At 42.0% G+C, this 13,329-nt stretch overlaps 1 protein-coding gene across 3 annotated transcripts in view; it reads left to right on the top strand.

Annotated features, from left to right (window-relative positions):
- The window catches only part of ap2a1 (adaptor related protein complex 2 subunit alpha 1), a 208,665-nt gene that overhangs the window by 120,432 nt on the left and 74,904 nt on the right, over positions 1–13,329 (top strand). For all 3 annotated transcript variants that reach the window (XM_084329593.1, XM_084329592.1, XM_084329591.1), the window contains exons 10-12: positions 7,770–7,867; positions 8,271–8,502; positions 10,502–10,690. In XM_084329593.1, coding sequence (XP_084185719.1) covers positions 7,770–7,867; positions 8,271–8,502; positions 10,502–10,690 — 519 coding nt within the window. The remainder of the gene's footprint in view (positions 1–7,769; positions 7,868–8,270; positions 8,503–10,501; positions 10,691–13,329) is intronic.

Here is a 13,329-nt window from a genome sequence, read left to right as displayed (position 1 = left end):
CATTGGAAACTGGTTTGGAAGAACATCAACATAATTTCGGTCTGATCTACAAAGACATAGCTGAGATCAACGATAAGTTAACGGCTGAGATGAAGGGAAACTACAAAGAACACAAGACGGATCTCAACGATATAACGGCTGAGCTTAAGCGAAACAATGAAGAACAAAAAGCTAAAATATTCGAGATGGAATATCAATCTCGTAAGCTGAATATTCGTATAGTCGGACTGGACGAGTCGTGAGCTGCACACATCCTGAAGCGTTTGCGACAGAATTACATAAAATCCTGGGACCAACTATCCTTCCTATGGTACCTGAGGTGGATCAGTGTTACAGATTGGGGACCCGATCCAACGACAATAACGGCAGACCTAGAGTGATTATGGCTGTCCTACGTCAAGTCAGAATAAAATAAATGATCATTCGGGAGACACGCAGGATGAAAGGCAATCTGAAATACAAGGATGTGTCAATATACTTCTTTGAAGATTATTGTCGGGAAGTGGTGGCCTTGCGGGCCAAGTACAAGATGGTGATGTCTCAACTCTATTTGGGGAAACACAATCCCACATTGATGTACCCTGCAAGACTTCGTATCGTCGATAAACATGGAGAAAGGGTTTTCCTCAACTCGCCTGAAGAGGCTGGCAAATACATGGCAGCACAACGTGCAGGATAGTTTATATACGGCCTTTTAATCTTTGCTAGGCATGGACACCATATCGTATAAACTTTAATGAACTGATTTGGGACAGAGACCTACGAGCTCTGAGTTATTGAATGTTTTCCCTGTTGGACTTTTATTATTGCGGACATATTGGACTTAAAATTGGAACGATACAGAGAAGATTAGCATGACGAAAGGATGACACGCAAATTCATGAAGTGTTCCTTATTTTAATAATATGGATTTCTAACAACATTCTGGAACATACTGGAACATTCTGGCACTGTAAAAACGACATATTGGAATAATCTAGAACATTAAAAACATTCTATGATACATGGAACATTCTGGAATAACAGCAATATGTGGCCAGACATACAGCCAGAAGACCTCCGGGGGAATAACATTCTTCACAACGGAACATCGCCCACCCCTGGCTAGGGGAAGTGCTGCATATACGTATTTAAAAACTTCTTTTTATTAATTGGAAATAATTCCACTACTTCTCCACTTTATACTCTAGGTGTTTAAGCATAGCAAAGCTCTTTCAAGATCTAAGCAAATGTTCTTTTTTTTTCTTCTTTTTTGTAGGTTCTCTATTCAGTTCAATACCTCTATTATTCTTGGGTTGCTTTAACTTACACAAGTTCGTATAAAATGTAAGTGATTATGGTATGATATTTGAATTATTATATTTTTTTATTAAAAAAAAAAAAAAAAAACGGGAGAGTGGCCAAGCCACAGTTGACATTCTACTTATGGTAGAATTTAGAATGTTAGATCCTATGGTATACAGAGCAAAGTTAAGGATAAATGGCTCATTCTGGGCTAACCGGTGGTGTAAGGGAGGGAGTTGTACGCGAAGGGGGTGTCAAAGGAACACAACCTTGTACAGCTCTTTGAGGGAGGGGGGTTTAGGGGATTATTTGTATATATCGTACTTTTCGGACTATAAGCCGCGGCTTTTTCCCCCATTTTTTGACCCTGCGGCTTATATAACGGTGCGGCTTATATGTGACTCGACGTGACCAAACCCGAAAATGTTAAAATCTAAATATTGCTTTTTTGACTGCATTGAAATGTTATTTATATGTTCCCTTATTTGCTAAACTTAATACAACTTGTAAATGAGTTAATTCTTGTTATTTGTCCGACAGTATTGTGTCCCAATGCTAATTACATATGGTAATTAAACATTAAAACACCTGCGGCTTATAGTCCAGTACGGCTTATATATGTACACATCATTCAATTTAGCTGCTGCGGCTTATAGTCAGGTGCGGCTTATAGTGCGAAAAGTACGGTATGTATGTTTTTAAGCTCGGCTCTCAACGGGACCTCAATAATTGGATATATATCCATTGTGAATTCGTACTCCAGACGCATTACTAACAAGTACACAACATGTATAGATTATGGCTAGTTTGAATATAATTATCTGGAATACTGGGGGAATAAATAAACAACATAAACGCAAAAGCGTGCTCACACTGATGAAAAACAAACCGGTTGATGTGGCTCTTCTAAGCGAAACGCACCTTTTAGTGGAAGACAAAGTAACGCTAGCGGACAACATATATCATAACATTAGCCACTCTTCCTTTGGAACGAGATCCCGTGGAGCTGAATATTGAATTGCAGGAAGTATGGTCTGATACAGATGGTCGGATAACCATAGCTAAAATTGTATACAGGAACAGGAAAATAGTGTTGGTAGCGGCATATGCCCCAAATCTGTACGAGCCTAACTTCTATGCTACACTTACCAGAACAATGTTAAACTTTCCTGAATACTCATTTATAATTGGCGCGGATTTTAATGCCATTTGGGATCCCGGGATGGATAAATCTTATCCCACCTTTTCCAATGATCAGAAAAATTCATCTAATGCATTAAAGGATTGGTCTAAGAATACAGGTGTAAATGACCTATGGCGATCACTCAACCCTACGACCCGAAAGTACTCTTGTCGATCTGCAAGACATAACACATTTTCCAGAATAGATTATGTTTTTGCATCCCCTAGACTATTTGATAACTATGACGTGGAAATGGTACCCAATGCACTATCAGATCACTGTTATTTACTCTTAAAAGGATCATTTGGTATACTGTCATCCCGAGCCCCAAGATGGCGATTTAACTCGATATTGCTGAAAAACAAGGAATTCATTACACAATTCAAAGAAACTCTTGTTGTATTCCTGCTGGAGAATGCGCAATCGGTACAGGACCCCAGAATATTATGGATGTCGGTAAAGGGATTTATCAAGGATTTTACCAGGAACTTTTCCTCAAATACGCAAGAATCAGTGTTCAAAACTGTCAGAGCTGGAAACGCTTTACTCTACGTTATTTTCCTCTTTACAATACAACTACTCGGTTCGATTGGAATCTCAAATGAATGTGTTAAAAAAAGATTAATGCCATTTTAAAACAACAATCTGAAGTTCAAATACGTAGCACAAGACAACAGTATTACTTTCATGGTTCTAAACCAAGTCACCTACTAGCTATGCAGATACGAGCCAACGCAACATTTGCAGATATACCTACTATTAAGGTACAGCAAGGACTTGTTACAGACCCTAAAAAAATCAACGAGACATTCAAAGAGTTTTACTCCAACTTGTACAAATCAGAAATGGCCTTCGATCAAAACAAAATGGACATATATCTTAATCAAATTAACCTTCCTAAACTATCAGAGGATGACGCTAAACAGTTAGAAACACCCATCACACTAGATGAACTTAGGGAGGCCATATCTGAAATGCAAAGTGGTAAGGCTCCTGGAAGGGACGGTATCCCACCAGAAATGTACCTCTCATGCTGGGATGTAATTGGACCCCTATTACTTAATATGATTTTATACTCAATCAAGGAGGGGAACTTCCATAAGATCGACAATATTGCACTCATAACAGTCCTCCTTAAAAAAGACAAAGACCCCACCGATTGCGGTAGTTATAAACCCTTGAGCCTCCTCGGAACCGATATCAAGCTGTATTCCAAGGTATTAGCCATCAGACTTCAAAAGCATATGACGTCTTTAGTTCATCCTGATCAGACTGGCTTCATAAGAGGCCGCTTGATCACGGATAATATAAGACGGTTATTACATGTGCTAGATGCCAGCAAGGATGACACCCCACCTATAGGGATGCTGTCCCTGGATGCGATGAAAGCCTTTGATAGGTTGGAATGGTCTTATTTATGGGCAGTACTAGAAAGGATGGGGTTAGGAAAAGGATTCATTGATATGATTAAAGTATTATACAAAGACCCATTGGCCATGATTACAACGGGTATAATCGCCTCCGAAATCTTTCCGGTATCGCGCTCTTCCAGACAGGGTTGCCCTCTTAGTCCCGGACTATTCGCTTTATCATTAGAGCCTTTAGCACAATATATAAGGCAATCCCAATCCATAGAACCAATCACAATTAAGGGCACACAACATCATATTAGTTTATATGCAGACAACGTAATATTGTTCATGCAAAACCCTAACACCTCAATGCCTCATCTTCTCAAGTTGATTGATGACTTTGGCAATCTATCAGGATTTAGGATAAATTGGCCAAAGTCGGCCTTCCTTCCACTTAATGCCCCTGCAAAGAATATACTCCTTCCAGAAAAAATACCAATGGTTAAACACTTCAGATGTTTAGGAATTGAGGTATTCCCTACTATAAGCCAAACGGTGAAGTATGGCTGACAGGTGGTCCAAACTTAAAAACTCAGTACAGGCACGAGTATCAATAGTTAAGATGGATGTTTTACCTAGAATCAACTTCATTAGCTCAATGTTACCGTTACCCCCTCCTGATGGTTACTGGAAAAAATTACACTCCACCGCATATACATTTATTTGGAATAACAAACCACCACGAATAAAAAGATCCACCGCACAGAGAAACAAAGCCGACGGAGGTTTGGCATTTCCAGACTTTTACCACTATTTTAAAGCGTACTCTTTAAGACCACTGACAACCTGGTTTGACTCCCAAGCATCTGTATCCCGGAGAAACTTAGAAGAAAATATAGTAGCACCACATAGACTGCAGGACATAGTATACACGGTACACCATATTATCAATTAAGCAATGCGAATTGAAATTTGGCCCCCTTATTACCCATGTGATCCGTATATGGCGTGAAACACACACAAAATATTCTAACCAACATAAATGGCATAGCTATTCCATATTATATATTTATAATAACAATGCACTCCTTATTGGAAAACGACCTATAAGATACCCCAAATGGGAAAAGCAGGGCATACACACATTGGGAGATGTTTTCAACAAACAGGGTTTTTGTAGCTATCAAGATATACATAAAAATGTAACCTCACCAGTTCCACATATTATTTTTACGCACAGTTTTTGGATTGTTTGAAGGCTCATGGAGTCCCATTAAGGATACCAATTGAGCACCACAGATATCACAAATTCTTCTATGAACGAGAGACATCGAGAGGCTTCGTATCTGATTTCTATCATCACTTACTAACGTCTTCGTATGGAATCCTCCCCCTAGACTCAGTCTGGAGGAGGGATATACCAGACTTGGAAATAGATTTTGATTGGCAAGAAGTCTGGGCAAACGTTCGAATTGCGTCACGTAACCCGGACCATCAACAAATTAATCTTAATTATATTCATAGGACATACCTGACTCCTATAAGATTGAACAGATTAAGATATTCTGGAAAGAAGTGTCCCAGCAATTATCAGTATTCTTATTTCTGAACATACCTGTACATCCCTCTGTATTGCTGTTGAATGATGTATTTCAGTTTGCAGCCCCTATACAGCTAAAGAGACTAGTTTTATCCGGTCTTACAGCTGCTAAAAAGCTGATAGCATCACGATGGATTCAACCGGAAAATTACCTATCTCGATGTGATTTATCTAGAAATATCTACAGCAAGAATTTTAGGTGTCAGTGAAACCAACATTGCAATCTGGTTAGAAGTGGTGGAGAGAATAAAAGCTAGCATATGAAGTGTAGTGCCTGGTTAGAAACGAATGAAAATTGATGGATTATCCAAGTGGGGGTCCGGGGGGGGGTGAGCGAGCAGGAGCATATGTATGTATGTTATTAGATAGCAAGTATTAGGTATATATCTCGTAAACTACATTTATAATGATTCAAATGTTGATTTCATTGGATGTTTACTGTTAATGCTTGTGTCTAATTTGTTATGTTTAAAAAATAATAAAAAAACAAAATATAAAAAAAACAATGAAATCTACTGTAAGTACAGTTACTTGTTTATAATGTAGATTTCTCCGCCATTTTTTCATCAGATTGCAACACCGTTTTTTGCTAGACGTTCACAGATAGGTAGAGAAACTAACAGCGTTCTAATTTATGCCAATAACGTTTAAGGTTTGTGGGAGATAATCCCGAAAAATAAGATAAATAAAAAAGTAAATCCACAAGTCATATAATTGACAGGAGCTGGCTTGAGCTGGGTAGTGTAATCTTTCAAAATGCCAAAGCTCATCGAAAGCCCTGGGTCTCCTCTCCTCATACTACAAACAAAATGGCGGTGCGCATTTCCTAGTGTCTATATTCGCCTGTTTCCGACTAGATTTCCAAAACTCATATTTCACTAATAACACTTTAACCTATTGGTAAACAAACGTATTGCTGAAAATATACACTTTGACTGCTGTTTTGACAGGGTTAGGGTCTTTATTCTTGGCTACATTTGAAAAAGAAACGCAACATTAATTCATAGTCTGTAGAGATGGATTTATGGCGTGATGTTATTGTGGGTCCGGTACCGGACTCATCAGACTCAAGAGTTTAAGTTACGTTTTGAGAAATCATAACATGATTTGCCATATGTCTTTTATTCATTGGGGGGAACTATTTTTGATCCACTATAGCATGCTGCGGACATAATATGTGCTCCAATGAGCACCCATTCTAGTTGCCGTAGTAGCTCATACTTTCTGCAGATCACATGTTCATCATTGATGATTCTTCTAATGCAGGGGTCGGCAATAGGCGGCCCGCGGGCCAAAATTGCCCGCCAGCAATCATTTCTGGCCCATCAGTTTATTTTGAGAATATGATATTTATTTTATTTTCATCATATTATTTTTATTATATGCATACTTTATCTTTTATCCATGTTGAGAGAGTGAATAACGGGTATAGGCAGTGAGGTGCAATGTACCGTATACTAGGCTTGGACAGCGCGTGGTGAGGTGGACAGCGCGTGGTGCTGAAATGGGAAACACGAGTCCATGAAATAAAAACACCAGTTCAGTAAGTCATTCAAGCTTTATCTTTACTCATGACTGACGGCACCACACATGCATGTGAAGTTGTGAACAGTAATGCAATTAAAAACAATGCAAAAACAATGCAATTAAACTTTAAACAAAGAGTGCTTGAAGAAGCTCATGAAATGACGGCGCTATAGGTATTTGAATTACGAGACATTCGGAAGTCCATTAGCTCCATTTCCAGTGCAGCCTTATCTAACAAGGTTAACTATCATAATCGATCGTCCCACTATATTCCTTTATCCGTAATTGATCAGTCTTCCCAGTTAGTAGCTAGATTAATATATTTAGCGGAAGTGTCAATAATCGATCGCGGGGGATTCCCCAATCTGGATGCGTCAGCCCGGCCAGTCTCCTCCGTAGACCAGACCGTCTCATTTAACAAGACGAGGCTTGTTTGAGATTCAATAATAATAAGTAAGACAACGGATAAGTTTAACGAATTCCATATAAATCGATAGTTTTAACATTAAACATTCAACATTAAACCGGTCCGTGACCGTCATACTGTTGCGCGCGCGTAATGTAGGATAGACCGATAGAGAGGCGCTTTATAATACAATGGAAAAAAGACAAAGGTATAATGTTCAGTGCATGTATATGTCGTTTACAGTTTATTATGCCACCTATGCAGCTCGTTTATTTTGACAGTTAAAAAAAATTCACTATCATATTAAATTAGCCATTGTTTTTGGCTCTGGCCCGCCATGCAATGGCTTGGGGAAAAATTGGCCCGCGGCCAAACCTAATTGCCGACCCCTGTTCTAATGGTTCTTGTATTATCCAGGCCCTGCAGGCTCCAGCCTGTCATGAGAACATGGTGAAGGTGGGAGGCTACATCCTGGGAGAGTTTGGTAACCTCATCGCTGGAGACCCACGGTCCAGGTAGAGTCTACTGGTTACATCCACAGACAGGGTTCCCACTTGTCCTGGAAAACCTGGAAAATGTACTAAAATGACCAAATATCCTGGAAAGAAAAGTGTATTTTGTTTGAAACTCGACTGTTGGTAGGATTATAGCTACCATTTTAACATAATTTAACTCAGAATATATCGTGGACAGAGCAAGCTACCATTTAACATTTAACTCAGAATGTATCTGGACAGAGCAAGCTACCATTTCACTTCTTTCTCGTCTCTTGTTCATTCCTCCCATTATAATTTTTTCCCCCGTTTCCTTCCCTCGACTCCTCCCCCACATTTCCTCCTCCCCCACATTTCCTCCTCCCTTGTTCCTCCTTCTCCCTCCTCCTTCTTTCTCCCTCCTCCTTCTTTCTCCCTCCTCCAGCCCCCTGGTTCAGTTCAACCTACTCCATTCTAAGTTCCACCTGTGTTCGGTGCCCACGCGCGCCCTGCTGCTCTCGGCCTACATCAAGTTCATTAACCTGTTCCCAGAGACCAAGGCCACCATCCAGGAGGTGCTGCGGTCTGACAGCCAGATCCGCAATTCGGACGTGGAGCTGCAGCAGCGTGCCGTGGAGTATCTCAAGCTGTCATCCATCGCCAGCACCGATGTCCTGGTTTGTAAAAACATCTTTTCTTGCTCAAAAAGGGATTGTACTGCAAAGTTGTTGTCGGACGTTGTTTCTACTGCCATGTCTTACAAGTTAGACATAGCAGATTGGCACAGCATTAAAATGATTATGGGTAGATAGGTAGGTTGGTTGTTTTATGAGGACATTTATGCTTGATCAGACTGCATATTTTTAAGGACCATACCAGTCTTACGTTTGACTTCTCTCCATTAGCAGATGTTGCCCGTGTTTTCAACGCATTTTGTGTACATAGTATATACAGTGTATAAACGTCATTCCTTGCCATTCACGTCGAAACGGTGTGTAAAAACGGTACTTGCCAGGTAAAACGTTCACCCTTTTGAAAGTCACTGCACTTTATTTGATGTAAGATTACTGTATTACTCTAATGCAAGCTGTTCAAGCATGGTTGTATTGCTTAGAGGTTGAACACAGGCTGACTCACAAAAGATCAAACATACATTAAAAAAGAATCCAGTCATGTGACCGTCCTCTGGGGACACGCTTCTTAACCCTTTGGGTGCCGTTAACGTAGAACTATGTTTCTGTCGCCCGACGGTTGAGTGCCAGAAACGTAGATCTACATTTTTCTCACGGTATTTCTTTTATTCGCTATTGCCATTCATAATTCAGCGGGGCACCTTGTGCATGCTGTACTGAATGTGTCTGAGCTGGCAGACGGTCTTATACCGCCCTCTAACGTCTTCGGCCGCTATTGCACTCCATTAGAAACAATGTCGTTTATTTTCTCTACCGAGCTGCGGCGTTGGGGCGGGTCCTAAACACTCCGGCAAAACACGCGCTTGTAGGGATGGCTTGGACAACTGACCCCGCCCGCCCGTTCATGTGCAATGCCCAATAACGTCGGAGACAGGATCTCTGTGGATAACTGGAATTGTGATCAGATAATTGGATAATCTTTTTTGCATTACATCAGAGACCAGGTAAGGACTCTATATATCCAACCTTGCGTTGCTCTGATATTTTTTTTTACCACGATTGAAGCTGTCTGTGTGTTGTGTGTGGCTGTTTAGGGCCCATTTCATGTATGCACAAGGAGACATAATAATGATAATCTAGCGTTGATTTCAGGAAGATTCGATAATCGGGTGAAAAGTGGATTTAGTGGATTCCACTAAAACGCTATTTTCGCATCTTTTTCCTGGAATTACTCAGAAGCACCCAAACTATATTCATATTCAAAACGGTATAAAACGGAAATGTACGGATGAAAAAATTATCAGTTTTTTGCACGTTGACCAGAAGCAACTCACTGACAATCAACGGTGTTATTAGATCCATAGCTATAATATAAAATATAGGTTTAGCTCTACAAACAAGGTGATTATTTACATGGGGTTAATGGACGGCAAGGCCAGATGCACTTCCCGGAAGGGGCGTGGCACCCAATGTGTTAAGAGGTTTAAAAGGGCATTTCACCAAAAAACAATGCAGATTTATTTTGCACATAATCTCCACCAAACTCTAGAGTTTGAATATGGCCACCCGTGATGTCATCAGGGACATTGAATCCTTGCGTTGTGTTAATTACAGCTCAATTAAATGATAAGGTAGCGGTCCCTATAAAACAAGTTATTGCTATTTTTCATCTACATCATTTAATGGAGCTGTAATTAAAGATTCCGTGTTACTGGTGGCCATATTCAAACTAATTTACTCTCAATTACTGTCGAACTAAATTAATATGTGCAACTGTTTAGAGTTTTTGGATGTGTGTGAGATTATGTGCTAAATAATTCAAGTATTTTGGTGAAGTGCGAAGAAGAAGAGAGAAGGGGGACAGTGCGCAACAAAGGTTGACATGGGTGGGTTTCAATCCCAGAACTTTGTCATTACAGTCATGCACCAGGAGAACCAATTAAGACCTCTAGATGGGACACCACAGATGTACACTTGAGTGTGACATTCTGTTGCCATGGCATCACAGTTTTGTTCCCACCTTGTCCCTCTGTCCACACCCCAGGCCACGGTTCTGGAGGAGATGCCTCCGTTCCCAGAGAGGGAGTCCTCCATCCTGGCCAAACTGAAGAAGAAGAAGGGACCCGGGTCCGTGTCGGTGTCGGAGCTGGAGGACGGCAAGCGAGAGGGAGGGGAGCTGAACGGAGGAGGCGACCGGGGTGCGGACGCGTCTGCCTTGGCATCCTCAAACGCCGTAAGTATAGGGGTGGAGGTGAGGGGACGTCTGGGTGAAATAGACTGCTCCTCAATTGATGACAGCTAGTTATAGGTGTGTAGGTCTACACCCAGTACACCTACTAGGTAGGGATGGGTACGGTTGTTTGAATATTCAACTATAGCTCACCGGTAGGCGAGCCTACTGAGCTCCCGCAACCATAATCATAATCAACTTTATTTATCAGGGATGTGATTTCTCCGTTTTTAACCGGATTTCCGGTTTTTCTGACCTAAAATCAGGATTAAAAAAAAAGAATCATAATATAAGGGCGGCTGATTGGCGCATTGGGCAAGGCACTCGCCACTAACGCAGTTGACGCTGGGTTCGAGCCCAGCTCTCGGCGTTGCTCTCGGCGTTGCTACCGGCTGGCCGGTCGTTCATACTAACACAATTGGAAAGTGTTAGAGGGTGGGAAAGCCGGTGCGTGGGGATTGGACGTTGTGGACAGCGACTCCTACAGGTCGGTTTGGTGACGCCGGTGCAGCGGAAGCAGAAGTAGCGGGGGCAGCGTGAGCCTCCCACGCGCTACTCCTCGCCACAGAGTCTGCGCTGTCTGGTGAAAAGATGCGACAGGCTGCCTCCTCGTGTACCGGAGGGGACACGTGATGCAAGGCTTCAGTCCTCACTACAGCCGACCAGTGGGAGGCATAGTCTAGCAACGTTCAAGACAGGGGAGGGAAGAATTGGATAATACGAAATTGGGATGGGAGAAAAATAGAAAAATGGGGAGAAAAAGTGGATCAAAAAAAGATATATATATATATAAAAAGAAAAAATTATTATAATATTGAGCTTTACGTATGTTTTGGTTATTTGTCCACCTGGTCTAAGCGAAACGCGAAAGCAACATTTATCAGACCTGCTATTCATGCATAACAGATTTTCTTTGGCTATCGATAATGTTAGCAGTTTTGTTGAGTGGCGCGAGATGCTGTAAAGACGTCAACACACTAGGAAACACTGGATTGCTTTTGTAAAACTGACCAACCAGGGAAGGTTACTTGCAAGCAGTGCAGCAGTCTGCCACTCAACACTACTCAATGCAATCATTGTCCAGTTAATGTGAAGCTCTGTAGAAACATCAAACTCTCAAGCATGAGGTACAGAAGCCAACCTAGACATAACCAAGAAGCTGAGATGGAGAAATGTCACCACCTTCATTCTCAAAATCGACATGAGAGCAAAAGAAAAGCAAAATAGTCCATTAGTCCAACTGCAGCCCTTCGCAGTAGGCAAGACTTCCAGAGGAGGCGGTTACAGGTGTTGCACAATCTGGTTGCAAAGAAGAAAAGATAAGGTCCTAACATTAGTGTTTGAGCCAGGATGACTTGGGAGGGGTCAAGATGACACCCTTTAAATATTTTAGGGGGACACTGAGATATTTGATTCATTTTCTTTGTCCCTTTCCTCTCCCACCTTCCTCTTCCCTGTGAAGGAACAAGTATGGAGGTGGTGTCTGCATGTACATTCATAAGGACACCAAATTCATTAACCGTACTGACCTATATCATGAGGCTATTGAAACTGTATGGGTGGAAATTCTATTTGAAAGGGCTAAATCTGTTCTAGTCGGCAGAATTTACAGACCGCCAGATCAAAATGGCGCAAAGAGGGTCACGTCCTCCCCGTCTTAGTCATGGGACATTCAACACTCAGGGACAGCCGGAGACAGGGAGATAGGGGGCGGCGCAGAGAGGGTCGCAAACTCCCCGACATCATCGCGGGACGTCCGGCACTCCGGTCACCACTACGAGACCTCCGGAGACGGGGGCACGCAGAGGGGGTCGCAACCTCCCGGCCTTCATCACGGGACGTCCGACACTCCGGTCAGCACTCCAGGACAGCAAGTCATAGGGGGACAGGGAGACGGGACAGGCGTTAGACAGCTCATGTGATTGTAGTGGGCGGACATAGCAATAGATACAAGTGGTAAGCATATATGTGAATGGAGTAGATATATGAAGTAAGCATATTATGTGAATAGAATAGAAGTACTTAACCCAGCAATGAAACCGCGTTGACTGTTAATCTGTTAACAGTCTGTTAATACTGTTAATCAGTTGACAGGACCACGGACAAACGACGGTAAATAACTGATCCAAGGCCTCGGAGGTGCATGTAGAGCAGTCACTACAATCTTGGCCAAGACCCCGAGGCATCCATCACCTTAGTCAGCGCCAGGAGACGGGCACTCAGAGAGATGGGGGAGGGAAGGGGGGGGGAGGGTTAGAGAGTTCCCATGTTTGTGGTGCTGCAAAAGAGCAGACATGTAGTACCCTGTAGTGCCATGTAGTACCATGTAGTACCCTGTAGTGCCATGTAATACCCTGTAGTGCCATGTAGTACCCTGTAGTGCCATGTAGTACCCTGTAGTGCCCTGTAGTACCCTGTAGTACCATGTAGTACCCTGTAGTGCCATGTAGTGCCATGTAGTACCATGTAGAGCCATGTAGTACCCTGTAGTGCCATGTAGTACCATGTAGTACCATGTAGTACCCTGTACCCTAACTAAACTAGACGGATTAATCTAAATGTCAGTCCCCGACCAGGTGAGATCAGGGTAGGTTGAAGGAGAGAGAGAAAAGATGAGTCTTAAGCAGGGATTTAAAAGCTTC

The sequence above is a fragment of the Notolepis coatsorum genome (genome assembly GCF_963971535.1).
Source record: "Notolepis coatsorum genome assembly, chromosome: 14".
Classification (NCBI taxonomy): Eukaryota; Metazoa; Chordata; class Actinopteri; order Aulopiformes; family Paralepididae; genus Notolepis; species Notolepis coatsorum.
Note: the sequence above shows the minus strand (reverse complement) of the source record. Positions and strands in the feature narration are given on the sequence as shown.